Source organism: Balaenoptera physalus (assembly GCF_965194825.1).
Source record: "Balaenoptera physalus genome assembly, chromosome: 1".
Lineage (NCBI taxonomy): Eukaryota > Metazoa > Chordata > Mammalia > Artiodactyla > Balaenopteridae > Balaenoptera > Balaenoptera physalus.
In genome coordinates, this window is record NC_138882.1 from 195923213 (window position 1) to 195941641 (window position 18429).

Below are 18429 nucleotides of genomic sequence, written 5' to 3' on the forward strand. Positions count from 1 at the left end.
CTCCCCGCGGGCAGTAGGTGGCCGTGGCTGGGAGGCGTGGATGCCTCGAGCAGGCTCCCTTTGGTCCAGCCTCACTGGGGGAGCTGGGACCCACAGGACCCACGGGCTGGTGCCGGAGCCTGGCGCGGCTGCCGTGTCCACATGGCCCAGGCCAGCAGGACACAGGTGCCCAGCCTGGGAGAGGAGGGGTCCGTCTGGCAGCCCCTTGGCCGGCTGTTGGCCGCACGTCACGTGGAGGGTCCCAGCGGGGATGGCGCAGAGGGGGCTTCTGCAGCATGACCTGCTCGAGACCCGGGCTTACCAGCCGGACACTCGATCCCCCACATTGAGTTCAGGAGTCACCGGGGCCGGCCGCTGCTGTCCTGGGAGGTGACCACCTCCACCTGAGCCAGGAGGGAGGGGCTGGGTGTCCTCGGGCAGACGCTCCTCACGTCGTCCCACCCAGCTTGTCTCTGGGGCAGCTCTGCCTGTAGCTGCCAACTGTAGATGTGGCCTGGGGCCGGGGTCTCCTTCCCCGTTGTTCCTGCTGGACGTCTGCCAGTGGGGGAGGGTCTGGAGTGTCTCCTGTGCTGCCCCCCAGGGTAGTGAGCCGTGCCACCTTCCTCAAGGCTGGGCTGCAGGCAGCAGGTCCTTGAGGGCCAGCCACAGCTCTGACGGCCCGTAGCCCTGGGCTGCACCAGCGGACGGGTGGCTGGCCATGGGGGTCCTGCCTTAGGCATCGAGCCTCCACCCGGGCCCCCACCGGAGCCTGTGGGTGCCACCTGGCTACAGCCGTCTTGCTGCCTGCAGCCCAGAGGTGAGGAAGGGCCCCAGCTCCCCCTGGGGACCTGCCCACTGTCACTTGCTCTCCTCGGCTGGCTCATCTGGCTGCGCACAGCCACTGGGGGGACAGGCCTGGGGACTGCAGAGCCCAAGGGGCCTGGCTGGGTGAGGGCAGCCCCTCAGTAAGGGTGGGCCCTGTGCCCCAAGAAGAGGAGGGGGCAGAAGGGCTCTGGGGCAGCCATGTGCCACACCTTTCCTCCGAGGTCAACCAGTCTCCCCTGCTGGCCCCGCTCACCCCAGGTCACCTAGGCTGGGACAGGCTGGGAGCCCGGTGGGTCGGCTGTCCTGCTTCCAGACCCTGCCCTTCCCGGGAGCGGGGCCAGAGGGATCAGGGTCCGGGAGAGCTGGTGAGGAGAGGGGTCATAGGAAGCGGCTGAGGGGCTGTGATGGAGTGCATCCCGCCCGCAGCTTCGGGGCCCCACCCTGAGGGGCTGGGGTGGAGGCCCAGCCTCGCCCCTCGGGCCGTAGCAGTGTGGGTTCCGCCCCCATCCACGCCCCGGGCCGCCCGTGAGCCCTCCCCCTTGGAGTCCGCCAGCTCTGGGGAGGAGGGGAAGGTTTATTTGGCGGCAGCGCGGGCGGCAAGGGCACTCTGCTCACGAGGGAAACTGCGGGGACAGGGGCGCGTCCTCCCGCTTCACTTGTTAGCCCGGCTCGTCCTGCGCAGACATGCACCAGTGGTGACCGGGCAGCCCTCGGGGCTGTGCCCCCGCGCCTGGGCTCTGAGTGCCTTCGGGCGCCTGGGCTCACATCACTGAGCCGCTGCCGGCTCCGGACCCGGCAGCCAACATGCGCTGGGTCTGGGCGGCCGCCGCAGCCCTCCTCTGGCCGCAGCTCACGCTCCTCGGGGGCGTGAGGGCCCGGCGGGAGCCCAAGAGGCCACGGAAGCCTGGCCAGCACCCCGCAGCCCCGAACGCCACTACGTCCAGCAGCGAGGGGCTACTGGGCTTCCCCAAGGTATGCAGGGTCTGGGCGCACGTGGGCGCCATCCTCCCACCTGCAGGCTCTGCCCGCTGTACTCTCCAGGCCTCCCCTCCCCGTCCCCGTCTGGGTGGGGTGGGGCTTTGGGCAGGAGCCACAGCAGTGTGGATCGGGCCGGCCTCGAGGACCCTCTCTGGGCCTGGGGAGGGGTGGGGGCGTGAGGGGCTTCCCGGTGGGCTACATTGAACCCTTTGAAGCCCCAGGGACCATCATGCCCTGAGCAACCTGCTGCCATTCGGTGTGACTGCAAATTGGGGAGGTGCTTCGGGCAGCCAGTTAAGAGCCCCTGCTGCAACCCGGGTGCCCCAACTCCCGCCGCCGGTGAGGCCAAGGCCAGCCCTTGCCTGACCCGCTGCTGGGCAGCCAGCACCCCCTATGGCCTCTGGCATGGGACGTGCTCCAGGCCTGGGAGGCCCCCGGCCCAGCCTGCCCCCGGCCCTCTGAGAGGAGTTTCTTGTACCTGCCTCAGCCCTAGGGTTCCACCCTCTTGGGCTGGGGCTCCCCGAGGGGATCTTACAGCTGACCCCAGCAGCGCAGGCCTGGTGGCCGCTGGAGTGAAGCGGCAGTTGCTGGGCCAGGCCCCCTGCCAGCCCTCGAGCCTTTGATCCCGGCCTCCCGCCTCCCGAGGGCGTCTCCGTGGCGGCCATCCCGGCTGCTCTCGGCCCACGCGGCCCCATTGGAGCCGGAGGCGTCGTTTTCCAGCTGGATAGGCTGAGGAGAGTGAGTCCTCCTCGGGCCCTGCTGCCAGGGGAGTGGGCTGCCAGCAGGCTCTGGGGCAGGCACGCAAGCTCTTGAGCCAGGCTCCTGGGGGAGGGGTCCTTGGGGACAGTTCCTGCCCTGCCCGGCCCACCCTGCCCGGCCTGCCCCTCCAGAGCCAAGGCAGGGCAGTCTGGGGGCAGATAAGGGGGTGTCCCTGGCCATGCCACCCCTGCCACAAGACGGCCCTCCCCAGGCGTCAGGAGCCCTGCTCTTCCTGCTGGGGCTGGGCTCCTCCCCCACCGGCCCCCCCGGGTCCTCCAACATGACTTCGGTCTGTGGCGGCCAGAGGAACAGGCGGATAGCAGAAGTGAGGACCTGGAACGTTCGGAAGTTCCTGGCTCCTCTCCCTTCCCTGGCAGGCCCCTCCCAGCTCCCCAGGGTAAAGGCCTGCCCTGGGAGCCTGGGCCTTCGTCGTGTTTGGTGCTGGGGGCTGACCGCTGGCCTGGACCTTGGCCAGGACCCCTCTTCTTGCCTGCCTGGACGGCTCGCCGGGAGTAGCCAGGGCTCCACTGGCCTCGTGGCAGTGGCTCTCTCCTGCCGGACCAGAGTCTGCTGCGCTCCTGGCCACTTCAGGGACCTCTGTGTGAGGCTGGCACACAGACCCGGACGCAGAGAGGGACCAAGCCCCCGGCACACGCCCCTCCCCTGGCACGCGGTCTCGTTCTCTGACCTTGGGGCTGGGCGTGCCCCTGCCTCTCCCGCGGCCCTGCTGCAGAAACTGGGCGTAGGAGGGGGGCTTGCAGGGTCCGATCCTGGGCTGCCAGCTGGCACACCCCATGCCCAACACAGAGCGGGACCTTGCCCACTGCCCCCAGCCTCACAGGGCTCTGGAGAATTCACTCCTGCCCACCACTGCCTGCCTCAGCCGGGGCTGGGCCCCTGTCAGGACACGTGGGGCCCGGCCCCGTGTGCACACGGGTGTGCCCATCTGCTTGGGAGCAGCAGGAGGGGGCCACGGTTGCGGCAACACAGCAGCAGACCCGAGGCTCCTGGACGTCGGGCCCTGGCCTGAGTCCCGGGGGTGGCCTGCGGTGCCCCGTTGCCGTCTTCCTTGTGTCTGCCCAGGGCCCCACAGTTCCCTGTTCTCCCCCGGGGGCAGTGGGGCAGGGCCCAGCGGGGCCGGTGGTCAGCACTCTAGCCCTGTCCTCTGACCCTTCAGCTGCCTGAGGCCTCAGGGCCTGAATTCACAGATGCCCACATGACATGGCTGAACTTTGTCCGGCGCCCCGATGACGGGGCCTCAAAGAAACGGTGCCGAGGCCAGGACAAGAAGTCGGTGAGCCCCGGGGTCTAAGCGCAGGATGGGGATGGCTGTGGGTCCCACCACGATCCTCATTTTCTCCTGCTTCCCCCCAGCGAGGCCTCTCTGGCCCCCCAGGGCCTCCCGGGCCCCCCGGCCCCCCAGGACCCCCCGGTGCGGAAGTCACCCAGGAAGCTGTGCTTCGGGAGTTTCAGGGGATGCTGAAGGGTAGGTCCCCCTCCGCCCACTCTTCTCGCGAGGCTCAGGAGGTCACCCTGGGGGTACCCCAAGCTGAGCCGAGCCGCCCCTCCACCCCGTCCCCGCAGAGGCTACCAAGCGTCGGTCCTCGGCGCTGCTGGGCCCCCTGCTGCCCGAGGGGACGGAGAGGTGGCTGGTGTCCGAGGCCTTCCACTGTCGGCTGAAGGGCCCGGTGCTGGTGGAGAAGAGGACGCTGGTGGAGCTGCAGGGCTTCCAGGCCGTGAGCGGGCGTGGGGGGCGACCTGGGGGCATCCACTGCGGGCGCTCAGGCCCCAGCACGCCAGCTGGGGGGCAGCACGCTGGGCGGGCCCCACAGGCGAGCAGGCCCACAGCTACCGCCGGGCGACCCTGGACCCGCACACGCCCCGCCGAGGCTCGGGGAGGGGTCCGAGGTGGCCAGGGACAGGCATACCCTCCCCTGTGGAGGTTCTTGGGGCCCCGATCTGTGCCCAGAGGCCTGGGTGGGTGCAGACGCACGGGTCACCCCTCTGTCCTGCCCACCTGGGGCCTCTTTGGGTTGGGGGCTGTTGGTCTCAGGCGCCTCCCCCAGGCTGGGTGTGGGAGGTGAGGGTCCAGACCCTGTAGCCTGCGTCCCCCTGCTGTCCCTTCAGCCCGCCGCCCAGGGCGCCTTCCTACGGGGGTCTGGCCTGAGCCTGCCCTCCGGTCGGTTCACGGCCCCGGTGACCGCCATCTTCCAATTCTTCGCCAGCCTGCACGTGGGTGAGCGGGGCCAGGCCAGGGTGCATGTGGGGGGGTGGGGGCTGGCCTTCCGGGTGGCCCCCGACGTTATAGGCCCCAGGCCCGGGTCCCATTGCAGAGGCACCTCCTGCTCCCACCCTGACTCCCCTGGGGGCTGGATGGGTCCTCACGCCCACCCTCCCCAACCCGCAGTGTGCCCCGAAGCCCCCCAGCCCCTGCCCCCCCTGCTCCGTCCTCCCTGAAGGCGCTGCAGACCTGGCCTGTCTCCGCAGACCCCAGGGAGCTGCAGGGCAGGGCCCGGCTGAGGGCCCGGGACACAGTGCGTGTGCTGGTCTGCATCGAGTCCCTGTGCCATCGCCACACGTGAGTGCGCCCTCCTGGGGGTCGTGGGGGCGTCCTGAGGGGCACGAGGGCCATCTTGCCCACGGAGGGGGGCTGCCTTGAACACAGGACCGCGGTGAGCACCGGGGCGGGAGCACGCGAGTCTCTGGGCGCCGGCAGCGGTGGGGGGCCCACCCCACGGCCACTGTGCCCTCACCCCTGCGGCCCCGCGTCCAGGTCCCTGGAGGCCATCTCCGGCCTGGAGAGCGGCGGCAGGGTCTTCACGGTGCACGTGCAGGGGCTGCTGCAGCTGCAGGTGAGGCCAGGGGCCGGTGGGGCAGCGGGGGGCGGGGGGCAGTCCTGGGCCTCCAGGCTTCGGCCCGGGCACTGCATGGGCTGGTGCCGCCTGGCCGGCAGCCGGACCCTGTGGGTGGTGACGTCCACGGTGGGTGTCTGCAGGCGGGACAGTACACCTCCGTCTTCGTGGACAACGGCTCCGGCGCGGCCCTCACCGTCCAGAGCGGCTCCAGCTTCTCCGGCCTGCTCCTGGGCACGTGAGGGGCCGACGGGCCGCGGGGGAGATGCCGCCACCCTCACCCCGCTGCCCTCTGGTGAACCTGGGGTCACAGCAATAAAGAGCCCCCAGCCCTTCCTGTCGCCTGGTCGCTGCGGCCTTGTAGGGGCAGGGGTGGGGGGGGCGGGGCCAGAAGCAGCCATGGAGCGGCCTCAGGACACCCATGGGTGCGGGCGCGGGCTTGGCCCTGGAGTGGAGCTTCCGGCCGAGCACCCTGGCAGCCGGGGCGTGTCCCCCACGGCCCCTGTGCCTGCCGGGGGCCACCTCTACCTTGAGGACAAGGACAGGTGTCTGTTCAGGCCGCCACTTGGCCCGCCCAGGGCCGGTCCAGCCTCAGAGGGCAGCAGCCCGTGGGCACTCACAGGGCCTGGGAGGCCTCGAGGCTGGTGAGTGGCACAGTGCATGTCGGGGAGCAGAGGGTGAGGCGGGGCGCCCCACGGGGCTGGTGGGGAGCAGACAGGTGTGCTGGCCACCAGCCTCATACCCTCCAGACGCGGACGGTGTCCCCGCGGCCCGGGCGTCCTCATTCCCCCAGGGACCTTACTTCTCGCCACCTTCTCCTTGGCGGCTGCCCCCCCCCCCCCCCCGGCGACAGGGTCAGAGCAGCCTGGACAGGGGGCTGAGGCCCTGCCTGTGGGTCCTGTGGATTCGGCCCCTGCCCGCACCACTCAAACTCAGACGGAAGAATGTAAATTGGTCGGTCGTGGACGTCCGGGTCTCTGCAGAGCTGCTAAGATACCATCGCTGGTTGGCACCTGGGCCCTGGGTGGGCGGCCGCACCTGGCCCCTCCGCCCATGACTGGGGCTTGGGGGTGGGGGATCAGCTCCGCCGCAGGGGGGCCCGGAGAGCCGTCTCCAAGGCTGAGCAGGGAAGGGCAGGGGCTCGGGCGTCCATCTGCCAGCTCGGGTTGGCGTGGGGAGTGGGGCGGGTTATCACCCGCTCCGCCAGACCCTCCCTGCAGCCCGCTGGGTAATGAGGCAGGAAAGCTCTGGTGCCGGCAGGGCGCCAGTCCATGCAGCGGCGGGCTTGGCCACTGACCCGTCCCCACCTCTCTCCCTGGTCCCCCTGGGTGGCATCAGGGGCCCCGGGTCTGGGGGCGGTTCTCGGCTTCATGGCGCCGCCGGCCTGGTCTGAGAGGGATGTTCCCGCCGCCTGCAAGGGGGAGGCGTGAGTGGCGCGCTGGGGTCTCTGTTGGGAGGTCGGGGGAGGCTGCAGGCCGCCCCGCCCGCCACCCCCCCACCCCCGTCACCGAGGTCCTGTGTGGGCCGTGGAGCCCAGCTTGGCTGCAGGCACCACTCTGTGTTCCCACCCGTGTACGGGGCTCACTGAGGCTGTGAGTGGTGGGACCAGATCCCCCCCACCCCCGGGGCTCTCCTGACTGTCCTTCAACACCGGCCGGTCCCCCCACCCCGCCCGGCCCGGGAGGGGGCAGGGCTCACCTCCTCACCCAGACCTGCCGAGGGGCTGTGATGACAGAGGTCGGGGCCAGGCCCTGCTGGGGCGACAGACGGGAGACAGGAGATGAGGAGAAGAGAGACGGAGAGGACGGACAAGCCGGCCGCCCGGGGCTTCTGCGGGCAGGTGGCCAGGGCCGGAGGGCCCGCGCCCGGCGCCCGACTCCGCCGCCTCCCGGTCTGTCTCTTCGTCCTCCCGGTCTCTGCCCCTAATGGGAGGTCATTAACCACTTAGCTCTAATTCCCTTGGAATGTGCTGTCTCCAGCTGGGCCCCGGCGCTGGGAGAGCAGAAGCAAAGAAGTGGGGGGCTGGGGTGGGCGGCAGTGGCTGCTATCGGCGGGCCCAGGGGCATGAGCTGAGGTGGCCCTCAAAGACGCAGGCTGTCCTCCCAGTGCGGACAAGGGGCCAGTGTGGGGTGAAGCCCCCAAAGGCCCCGCCCTGGACCCAGCGGCATCATTTTCTCTCAGCCCTGTCATCTCCTGGAGCCGGACCCAAACTGGGGTGTTTGTTAAGCTCCCTGGGCCCTGGGCCCTTACAGTCACACCCAGCCAGTCGGAGCAGGGGCTCCTGGGTTGGGTTGTAGGAGCTCTTGCCCCTCAGGCTCACTGGGGGTTCCGGGTTGGGGGCCTGGGGACGGGGCTCTTTTCCCTGTCCTGGACTCTGGTTCTGGAGCTGGGCTTTGGGGTGGCCAGCACAGCGCTGGGCGGCCTCAGCTTGAGCCCTGACCCCGAGCCCTGCTCTGAAGCAGCGGTAGGTGCTGGGCTGACCCCGTTGGCCCCTCTAGGCTCCCTTCCCAGAACCTGCGGCTGACCCTTCTGCCTGCAGCCGGGCCTGGGGACTTGCTGTGCTGGGGGCTCCCGGGAGGGAGGGCGCTTCCTCCTGGGGGCACTCCAGTCCTGGCTTCCCAAGCCCTGGTCCCCGGCCGCAGCCGGGCTGCTCCTGACCGCCCCACCCGGCGCTGAGGCTGAGGCGGCCCTGGGGTGCCGGGGGCGCGTGTGTCCAGGTTGGGCACCCTCGGCCTGCTGTCCAGTTTCCGTGCAGACAAGAATGTGGGTCTCTGGCTCAGGGCAGTTTGAAGTTCTCTCAGGTCCGGGAGCAGCTGCCGGCCCCCCTCCCTCCCCCCCGCTCCGCCCCGCAGGAGCTGGCTGGGGCAGGGGTGGCCCCTGGTCCCCTCTGAGGGCTGCGGATGGGACAGGGTCGGGGTGAGGCCAGCAGGACAGGCTGCCCACCTGGCCTGGGGCTCCGGGGAGGGTGAGGTCCTCAGGGTGCGGCCAGGACACGCCGGCCCTCTGCAGCCTTTTGTGGCCGTCTGTGGCCAGTGCGCAGCTTTGGGTGTGACTTCGTCCCCTCAGGTTGGGCCTGGGCTGGGCGCAGGGATCTGCTCCAAGGGCCCCTTGGGCTGCCTCTCCCCACCGGGGCCCCCGTCCTTAGCCAGCCCAGACCTTCTGACTCCTGTGGCCTGGGCCAAGGACCCAAAACGGCCCGAGGGTGCGTGGGTGTGGGGAGCGCAGGGGGCCCGCTGGGACCTGGGTGGACGTGTCCTCGGTGTGGCTGTGCGCCTCTCCCTGGGTCTGCGTGTACCTGGGCCCGCCGTGCTGACCCCGCGTGTCCCGGTGGTGGCTGCGCTGGTGACTCTGGGAGCTCCGCCCTGACCTGTGGTCCAAGCGGAGCTCCCCGTGGTCCCTGGTGTCTGGGTGGCGCGTGTGGGGGTCTCTGTGTGTCCTCTCTCTCCGCCCTGCGGCCTGCCTGGGCTTTCTCGGCAGAGCTGAATCACCAGGACCCTCGGGAGCGAATACAGAGCAGGTGTCCAGGCCTCGGTGGCTGGAGGCCCTGGCTGGCCGGTCCCTGAGCTCAGGAACAGCCACGGTCAGGGTCCTTGGCACTGGGGAGACCCGCTGGCATTGGTCCAGCTGGGGAGGCCGTCGTGCTGGACAGTCGGGCTGGTGGCCGCACAGCCATGGACGCTGGGTGGGGAAGGGCCACTGCCCAGGGCCTGGAGCTGGACTCACCGGGACGGCCGGGGACTCTGGGTGATGGGGGAGGGGAGAGGGGCGCCCGGCCCCTGTCCTGGGGCAGAAGCTCCTTGCGGGCAGCAGGGAGCCTTATCTCATCCGAGGCCTCCAGCCTGCACTCAGCGCTCTGACCTGGGACCTGGCTGCACCTGGGGGGCCCTCGCTCGCTGACTGGGCTCGGCCAGCGTGCCCTCTGGGCTCCGTGTTCAGGCCACTCCAAGCCCTGCATGACCTCGGGGCCCTGACCCAGGTCATCGAGGTCCTGGGTCTCCGGCCCAGGGTGCCTGAGCTCACCCAGGAGCTGACGCCTCCAGCAGCCTGGGGCCTCCCCTGGCCCAGCCCCTGGGGCCTCCCCCGGCCCAGCCCTGGAGCTGGGTGGACACAGGCTGGGGAGCCCGCCTGGGTATTGGCAACTCCCACACCTGTGCCTGTGCGTGCCGCCATCAGCGCGCCTGCCCCTCGGTGCGTCTGCCGGTGTGTCTTGTGGTGCACGCGGGCAGGCCTGGCGGGGGCTGGGGCGTGGGGACCAAGGGCCTTTATTCGGGAGGATTTGGGTGCAGCCCTGCTGTGGGGCCGTGACTCATGGGCTCCTCTGGTGCGATGACGTTGGTGTTGCAACAGCTGGCGTCACACACACACCTGGGGCAGTGGGGCAGTGGCCAGGCCAGGAGAGATGGCCACCTGTGCCCGCAGCCCCTCTGGGCGGCTGGTGGGACCCGGGCGTGTGAGAACAGGACTGAACAGGAAGGGGCGTTACGGGCAGAGCTCCGCCTCTGAAGCGAAGTGTCTCCAGAAGCAGCCCCTGCTGCTGCCCCGCGGCCCTGCCGCCCGCACCAGGCCCCGCAGCGGGATCGGCCTGGCCTTCACTGTGGAGGCTGCCCGCTCTCGCCTCTGGGGCCGGAGGCGCAGGCGGGGGTCCGTCTGGGAACACAGTCAGAGGGCCGGACACGGTGACCCGGCGCTGCTGGCCGGGCTCGAGCCTGGCTCTGGCCATCCGCCCGGCACTCTGCGCGGGACCGGGCGGGCGGCTGTAGCCGGGGGTGCCGGGCCCCCTCGTGGGCTGGGCTGCCGAGACCCTCAGACGCCACCAGAGGGAGGGGCCGGGGATGGGGTTTCTTCTTCTCAGGTCACCGGGCCGGGTCAGGCCCTGGGTTAGTGGGAAGTGGGAGCTGGACGAGGGCCCTCCCTGGGCGCCTGTCCCGCCGGCAGGGCCGTGGAGGTTCGGCGTTTAGAGGACAGAGTCAACCGCTGTCTGGTCCCCACGGCCACCCTGGCTCCTGGCTCCTCCCCAGCCCTGAGCGCCACCCAGTGCCGTGGCCAGCTGAGCCCTGCCCGGTGGACCCTGCAGGCCGGCCAGCAGGCATGACCCGGGGCCAGCGGCAATGGGGCACCAGCTGTGAGCCCAGGGCATCGTGTGGTGGGAGGGTCCCTGATATCCTGCCGAGTGGCCAGGTCAGAGACTGACCCCTGCTAACACCCCTGTCCCCGCTGCCCAGGCCTCCTAAGCTCCAGGGTCCAGCTGCCCACCTGGCCACCAGAGCCCCCTTCCCAGGGTGGGGGGTGTGCTCTCGGGTAGCTGCCATCTCTAGGCTCCAGTGGAGACCCCTCTGTAGAGACCCGTGACCCTACCACCTCCTGGGTGCCCCCAGGCCCCCGCTTCCGTCTCCTGGGCAGACCTCATCAGTCGGGTGGCGTTGGCTGGACCCGGGGTGCCTGCCGGTGCTAGGGCCGGGGGCGGACCTCTGCCCGGTCTTCTGACCCGGCCAACTGAGGCTGACGTCCAGAGTGGGGTCTGGCCCAGCCCCAGCGCCACGGGAACTGCTCACCTTTCCTGACGTCACTCGTTCCTCGCGTCCTGTTCCGGGGCTCCAGGAGCCGGGAGGGGTATCACTGGGGACTCGGCTGTTGGCCACTGGCCTCCGCTGTGACTCCCACCAGACCCGGGCCCCGGGCAGAGCCGGTGCTGCAGCCACGGGCTGCGGGACGTCCACAAGGTCACACTGAGGGTCTTGCTGGTCACTGTGGCCCGAGCAGAGGACTGAGGCTGGCCGCAGTGTGGCCGTGGTGGGCAGTGCTGCCTCTGTGTGAGGCCGTGAGGTCTGAAGGGGGGGCGCTGGGGAGGGGTGGGGAGCCAGTAGCACCATCCACAGATGGGGTGGGGTCGGAGGAGGGGGTTGGGGGCCAGTGGGGGAGGGGGTGGGGGGAGAGGGAGGAGCTGGGGGGGCAGAACCGAGGTGGGGGGCCAGGGGGGCCCAGGCTGGCCGTGGTGGGCGCCCACAGAGGCCAGGTGATGGGTGAGAGGTCTTCTTCCAGCTCCCAGGGCTGTGGGGACGGTGACCGCAGGGGCGACCCAGGCCTGGGGGCCTGGGCAGGTGGGCGGGGCGGCCTTTCACCACCTCCCTGGACTCATGGTGGCAGAGAGATGTCGGCTCAGCCCAGAGCGTGTTTATAAGGAGGAAAAACAGCCCACACCCTTCGTCAAGCCCCTGGAACCAGAGCGCAAGCACCAAGGAACAGCTGGATGTGACCTTGACCTTGGGGTTCTCTGAAGTTGTTCTGGAGGGGGGCCCCGCTGGGGGCCGGGCAGCTGGCCTGCTTTAGGCCTGTCTGCAGCAGCTGCTGTGGGCTCCGTGGGGCCCTGGATGGCAAGGGTCAGTGGTCTCACGATGTGGACAGGGTGCCTGGGGCAGGGGGCCCGAGAAGAGGGCTGGCCGCCCCCGTGAGACCCTGCGGATACGGGGCTGAGACCCAGTCCACGGGGGCACGGGGGGCCCGATGGATGGCGGGAACGTGGGGCCAGGCAGATGAGGCACAGGCCACGGGGATCCTGGCACGGCCGCTGAGGGCCCTGTGCCCCCAGATGGCAGGGTCTGTGCTGAGCCCTGGGAGGTGGCGGAGGCTGGGCTCAGCCAGTGGCTGAGGGCTCTGGGATGCCCCGGCAGGCACCCGCCCAGCGCCCAGAGTTGGGAGGACTGGGCAGGTGGCGTCGGAGCTGTGCTTGTCCACAGGGAAATGGCGTCTCCCACAGTCCGGGGCCTGTGGCTGAAATCCAGGGCTCAGCAGACTCTGCGACTCTGGGTGGAACCCCTGCCGGCCTCCTCCGGGCCTCTGCTGGAGCCAGCCGCCGGGGCACTTCTGGGCTGGCAGCTGCGTCGCTCCGGACTCTGCCCGTCGGCACAGGGCCTCCTCCTCCCTGGGTCTCTGCTTCCTCTGCCTACGAGGACACAGTCACGCTACAGTAGGGCTGCGCCTGCTGTCGTCACCTTAGTTACACCTGCAAAGACCCTGCTTCCCAATCAGGCCACACCTGCAGGCCCTGGGGGCTGGGACCTGACACGTCTTCTGGGGGACACAGCACAGCCTGTAGCCGGCCCCTGAGAACCTTGACCACAGCTAAATATGGACCCCCCCCCAGGCAGGTGGGTGGACGGAGAAGGTCTGAGGGGATGGGGACACGTCCTAGGAGGACCCACACGCAGCAGCGCTCCGTATCCTGAGGCAGCCGCCCGGGCGCATCCAGAGGACCTGGGGCTGGCTGAGCACGAGCCATGGCTTCCGGGCGCCCAGCAGCGCCAGCTCTGCCTCCCGGGAGGCGTCTTCCGAGCCGTTGGGCCCAGCCGGCGGCAGGCAAGGGGCTCCTGTTTCCCGGGTCAGTCTCACTCCTGGGGCAGCACAGACCCTGGGACAGCCAGGTACACAGGTGAAGGCCGGGGAAGGCGCGAGGCCAGGGGGAGCGGTTGGTGGGTGACCTGGACGGGCCTCCCCGAGGACGAGGAAGGGATGTTGGAGTGAGCGAGGGCTGGCGGAGGCTCAGGGCAGGAGTGAGCCTGGCGTGGAGGGCAGAGGAGACTGCAGCCCGGAGCCCGGGAGAGTAGCCTGAGTGTGGGGAGGTGACGGGGGGACAGGCAGCAGGGCCAAGCACAGCCCACGACGTGGTGGCTCAGGCTGCGGGGCAGCGGCTGTAGGTCCCCCGTTGCCCTGCTGGCTTCTATCTATTATCTATTTATTTTACTTTTTGGTTGTGCCGCATGGCTTGTGGGCTCCTACTTCCCTGACCGGGGATTGAACCCGTGCCCCCTGCAGTGGAAGTGCAGAGCCTTAACCGCTGGACCACCAGGGAAGTCCCGTTGCTGGCTCCTCCTGCTCCAACTGCCAGGCTGGGCTTCTCCGGGGTTCCCTGCAGGCCCCCAGCAGCCCCACTGCTCAGTGGCTGGTTTGGAGGTGGTGAAGTGGGGCCAGCATCTTGGGGGCTCCCGCATCGCCCCCTCCCCATGTCTCCCTCCCAGATCCAGCAAGTGGCTTTGGGCACAGACCCCCCAGGGTTACGGCTCTTCAAACACCAGGGGTCTTTGAATCTGAATGTTTCTATTTTTATCACGTGCACATGAGGCTGGGGGACATTCCCAAGGCCAGAACTTACTGGCTAAACCTGGTATATACAGCGACACTGGGGGGTGGGCAGGGAAGGGAGGCCGCCGCCACCCCTTGGGATGAGTCAGGGGCTGGCTGAGCGCATAGGGACAAGGGGGCGGCTGGGCGGCTGGCTCTTCCCAGCTGCAAGTTGCACGCCAGCCTGCCCTGCAGGGCCCGGAGGCCGGGAAGCCCCAGCACCGAGGGCAGGCGCACCTCTGGGCTCACTTGAGGGGAGCCTCGGCCCCTTTCTGTCCTCGGGTCTCTTCCGGCAGCCGTGTGTCCTAGGTGAGCCCCTGGCCTCCACTGCATCACTGGTCCTGCTAACTCAGCCACAGCAGGTGGACCCAGGACTGGGGGGGTCTGGAGAGGGCCCACCTGTGGCCGTGTGGTGACCCCAGCAGTGCGGTGCCACAGACCAGCCCCCATGCCTGGGCCATCCTGGCAGGCACCGTGTCCTCTAGGTTCTTGGGTCCCACGTTTCTCTATTTTATTAATTAGTGATATCGTATCGTATTTTTAAATTAAACTTTGAGTTTTGGGTCCCCATGGGCTGTTCACCACTTGAGGTGTCCTGTACCCTAAATTCCCCCAGAAAAGCCAGTTTGGTGGTCTGACTTCCCATCTCCTAAGGACCTATTGCCTCCTGAACCCGGGACGGCCTGGGCTCGGCCCCTGGTCCACAGGGCACCCATGCCCAGACGGCGTGGACTTCATGGCAAGTGCCTTGACGGGTGGGAGGTGCAGACCAGGAGGGCTGCCTGGGAGGGGACGCCGTGGCCGGTCCACATGCAGGGGATGGTGCCAGCAGGCAGGGAGGGTGAGGGCTTGGCCCCCCGGCCAGGAGAACCTGCCAGGCCGGACGGGGCAGGAGCAGAGACAGAGGCTGGAGGAGGGCCGCCTCCTCCAGGCCGGTGGCAGGCTGGGCTCCGTGACGCCCACGTGTGGCCCGTGCACGGGCTCCAGGACCACAGATGGGGTGGCTGTGGGTCCCTCTAGGAAGGGATCCTGGCCTTCAGCTCCAACATGCTGGCCTCTCATCAACCACAGTGTGGACAGGCACCATCGGCCCAGGGTGTGTGTGTTGTTCCAAAATTTCATGTTTCAGGTTGAACAGTATCAAATTTCCACTTTTGTAGGTCAAAACTGGTTGCATATTGGCACTTTCACATGGTTCAACTAAATGCCAAAGCTCACAAGTGCCCCACCCCCAAGACAGGTGCCTGGAATTTTAGATTTTTTACCAGGGGGTCTTGGACGTTGGTGCCGGGCAGGGATCTGAGGATCCAGAGGCTCTGCCCTGGCCATGTAGCCTCTGCAGGTCCTCCCATCACTCGAGGCACCTTATCCTGTTCTGAGAAACGGACATGTGTGCCCACCAATTCCTCTGATAATCCCGGGGTTCAGACGAGACATCCCAGGACCATCATCCCAGACGGTCAGCAGGAACTGGGTCCTGCCGTGGCCAGCATCCCTCAGCACTCACCCAGTGGAGGGCAGGGCCCCATCATGCTCACCCTGGTGTCCCCAAACCTTCAGCCACGCAGTCAGTCCTGGCGCAAGGCTCACACCTCATAATCAGAGCCGGGTCAGAGGTTGGGGCCTCTGCTGTCCAGCCTCTGCCTTCTCAAGGCAGAAGAATCGTGGTCAGGTCACCGACCACAAGACCGCCCCCTTCTTTCTGGCCTGAGACCCAGAGTTTTTATTTATTTATTTATGTATTTATTTTTGGCCACCTTGGGTCTTCGTTGCTGCGCACGGGCTTTTTCCTAGTTGCAGTGAGCGGGGGCTACTCTTCGTTGCAGTGCGCGGGCTTCTCATTGCGGTGGCTTCTCTTGCCGTGGAGCACAGCCTCTAGGCACACAGTCTCAGTAGTGTGGCTCGCGGGCTATAGAGCGCAGGCTCAGTTGTTGTGGCATGCACAGGCTTAGCTGCTCCGTGGCATGTGGGATCTTCCCGGACCAGGGTTCGAACCCGTGTCCTCTGCATTGCTAGGAGGATTCTTAACCACTGCGCCACCAGGGAAGCCCTTGAGACCCAGAGTTCTTGCTATTCTTCTACCTTTAGACAAAAATAACCAAACCTGTCACTATGGACTGACTGTGCCCCCCAAATCAGATGGAGGCCCCAATGCCCTGGTGCAGTGGCGTCTGGATCAGGGTGAGGGGGCCCATGAGGGGATTAATGCCCTAAGAAGGGACTGCAGAGAGCTCACCCCGGCTCCCCCACCACAGCACGGCAGGAAGGTGGCCCTCTGCACACCAGAACGAGGGCCTTGACAGAACCCGACCACGCCGGCACCCCGATCGCAGGCCCCCAGCCTCCAGAAGCCACAGGAGAGAGCCGTCTGATGTGTAAGCCATCTGGGCCAAGATACTGCTCCTAAAATCCACAGCCTGAGAGGGCTCGGGAATGGCAGTAAACAGGCGAGTCAAAGACTTGTGCCCTCCTGTTCCTAGTGCCCCAGAGCCTGGGCTGCGGGCAGGTGGCAGCACAGCCCGGACCCAGACAGAATATGCACAGAGTTCTCACACCCCCAGCCTGAGAAGGGCTCCCCGTTTCCCGGGAGCCACTTTATTTAACTTCTGCAATGACCACAGTGCTCACTTTTCACATTTAACGGGAAAAAGAGGAAGCCCCAACCTTCTGGGGAAGTGCAAGGGAGCCACGAACTGCTGTGTCCCCAAGGGGACATGCCACAGCAAGGCTGTCTTAAGACAGATTTTGGGAAACCTCGTCAATGCTTCCAGAAACACTTGCCCTGTGCGGCCGAGAGGAAGCCTTAAAGAAAAGTGTTTTTAGCGAGAGACAGTGGGGTCACTTTCCGTGTAAACAGAAGAGAGGTGGATGAGTTCTTCCATGTTTCAACTCTTAAGCAGCAATGGGTCTACAATTCAAGTTGGAAAAACAGATTAACCCACAAATTCCAAGTTCTCGTAGAAAAGTCCTTAAGCTCTTAAATACCAAAATATATGAAACCCCCCCACTCTCAACTCAAACGCTTATCTTCGCAAATTCACAAAATTTATAAATAAATAGCAGGCAAGCTCTGATCTACACATACCACGAATTCACTCCAGACAAACACACAGACCAAAATACCATGAAAGCTGACTCACATAAAACGAACTTAAATCCTAGACGTACATGTGACAAGCGATACCAGCAGGAGACGCAAGAGGTGACCTAACCGCATAAAGCAACAGTAACTTCTATAAAAGCTGTTGGGTTGCATCACATGGCCAGTCTCCAAGTGCCAGGGCCCAGTTAACAGCGGTCACAGCCCTCAGCAGGTGCAGGTGTATGGTCAATACAGTGGAGGCAGGACACGACATTGTCCCCAGCCCTGAGGGGTGGGGCATTTTTCTTTGGGGTCATGTCCTGCAAGTCCTGTCAGCTCCATCCTCTGGCTCCTTGGTGCCGGCCTGGGAGAGGACACTGAGTGGTCAGGCCCCGCGGGGCTGCCTGCTGACTCGCCCACGTCCAGGCAAAATGCTGAAATCCAGAAACAGGACATTTCTGTCTGACAGGATGCTGGCCCCAGACGCAGAACAAGATGCTCTCGGATAGGCTGTCAGGTATGGGCGCTTAGCGCAGCCGGGGCTTAGTTGTCCACTGCTGTCTGGCATCTGGCCCGTGGTCACCAGGGAAATTGGGTCCTCTCGAGGGCCGGCCTCATGCTGACGACCAGCCAGAAGCTGTCAGCTTCACCAGTGGAAGGCCGGCGGGCGGCCCCCAGTGACTCGGTCCGGCCTCCACGCACCGCCACGCGCAGCAGAATGGCTGAGCAGCGTCGGGAGCCGGGCGTCCCGGCCCTGCTCGGGGCGGTCAAGGGATGCCCTCCTTCCGCTGGCAGCACTGCGAGGGTGGCGCCGACCAGTCGTAGACGTAGGACAGGCGCAGCTGCACCTCCCGCTTGCACAGGCGGCCCTCGCGTGCCAGCGTCCGGTGCTTCTCCAGCATGTCCTCCAGGCTCTGCTTGTGCGTCACCAGGTACTGGTTGTTGCAGCCACGGGACTTGTACTCGGTGTCGAAGCGCGGGTCGTGCTCGCGCTGCACGTCCACCGGCGCCAGCCAGGCGCCCAACGACACGTCCTCGCTGTGCCAGGCGCGCAGGTACTCGCGGCTGAGGCGCAGGTAGCGCACGAGGTCGGCCGAGAGCACGTACCCGCCGCCCAGCGCGTAGGGCAGGTAGTAGTCGCAGAGCTGCCAGGCGGCCTCGCGCCAGCGGCCCCCGGGCCGGACGCGGCCGCGGCCCGAGAAGAAGCCCCAGTAGAGGCGGCGGCGGCGCGCGGGGTCGCGGGCGCGCAGCTCGGCCACCAGCGCGTCCAGGCGCGCAAACGAGTCGTCGTCTGCCTTGAGCACGAACTCGAAGGCCACGTGCTCGTCCAGCCAGGCCAGCATGGCCAACACCTTGGCCGTGAGGTTCTCGTACGCGTCACGCAGCGCGGGCAGCAGCAGCAGGTCGCCGTGCCGTGCCTGTTCGCGCTCCAGAGCGCGCCGCTCGTCGGCGCCTAACCCGCCGGTGCCCACGGCGAAGCGCGCCCACACGTCCCCGGGGCCGCCGCGCCGCGCCGCCAGCCACGTGCTGCGAACCACGCTGCGCCGCTCGGCCGCCCGCGGCGCACTGGCCACCAGTACTGCCAGAAAAGCGGCGGCGCGCGCGGGGCCGAAGGGCGCGGCCGCGGCGGGGTCGACGGGCGCCCTGCAGCGCGCGAGGTAGAGCAGCGCGGCGCCGCCCAGCGCCAGGGCGCTCAGGCCCAGCGCCGTTCGGTGCCGCCACGCGCGCCGCAGCAGCTTCATGGCGCGGGGAGCGCCGCGGGCCGCGCCGTCGGGTTACGTGAACCCGCGTACGCTCCTCATTGGCCGCCCGGGAGGGTGGTGAGGCCGCTTCCGCCCG

The 18429-nt window shown here is 67.6% G+C and overlaps 2 protein-coding genes across 2 annotated transcripts; one reads left to right on the forward strand and one right to left on the reverse strand.

The window, feature by feature from the left end:
• Nucleotides 1-1355: 1355 nt before the first annotated feature.
• C1QTNF12 (C1q and TNF related 12) lies at nt 1356-5728 on the forward strand. The gene is made up of 8 exons (XM_082424964.1): nt 1356-1776; nt 3719-3835; nt 3916-4027; nt 4126-4277; nt 4669-4777; nt 5029-5119; nt 5315-5393; nt 5537-5728. Exons 1-8 carry the CDS (start codon nt 1609-1611, stop codon nt 5633-5635), a joined length of 927 nt encoding a protein of 308 aa, XP_082281090.1. The 5' UTR covers nt 1356-1608; the 3' UTR covers nt 5636-5728.
• Nucleotides 5729-16068: 10340 nt separating this feature from the next.
• On the reverse strand, nt 16069-18407 carry B3GALT6 (beta-1,3-galactosyltransferase 6). Its single transcript, XM_082464973.1, has one exon. It carries the CDS (start codon nt 18330-18332, stop codon nt 17358-17360), a length of 975 nt encoding a protein of 324 aa, XP_082321099.1. The 5' UTR covers nt 18333-18407; the 3' UTR covers nt 16069-17357.
• Between the last annotated feature and the right edge of the window lie 22 nt (nt 18408-18429).

Coding starts and splice junctions, on each gene's coding strand:
- C1QTNF12 (XM_082424964.1), top strand. CDS start 1,609: ATGCGCTGGGTCTGGGCGGCCGCCGCAGCCCTCCTCTGGCCGCAGCTC. Junction 4,278..4,668: donor AGCTGCAGGGCTTCCAGGCC/GTGAGCGGGCGT, acceptor CTGTCCCTTCAG/CCCGCCGCCCAGGGCGCCTT. Junction 4,778..5,028: donor CTTCGCCAGCCTGCACGTGG/GTGAGCGGGGCC, acceptor CTGTCTCCGCAG/ACCCCAGGGAGCTGCAGGGC.
- B3GALT6 (XM_082464973.1), bottom strand. CDS start 18,332: ATGAAGCTGCTGCGGCGCGCGTGGCGGCACCGAACGGCGCTGGGCCTG.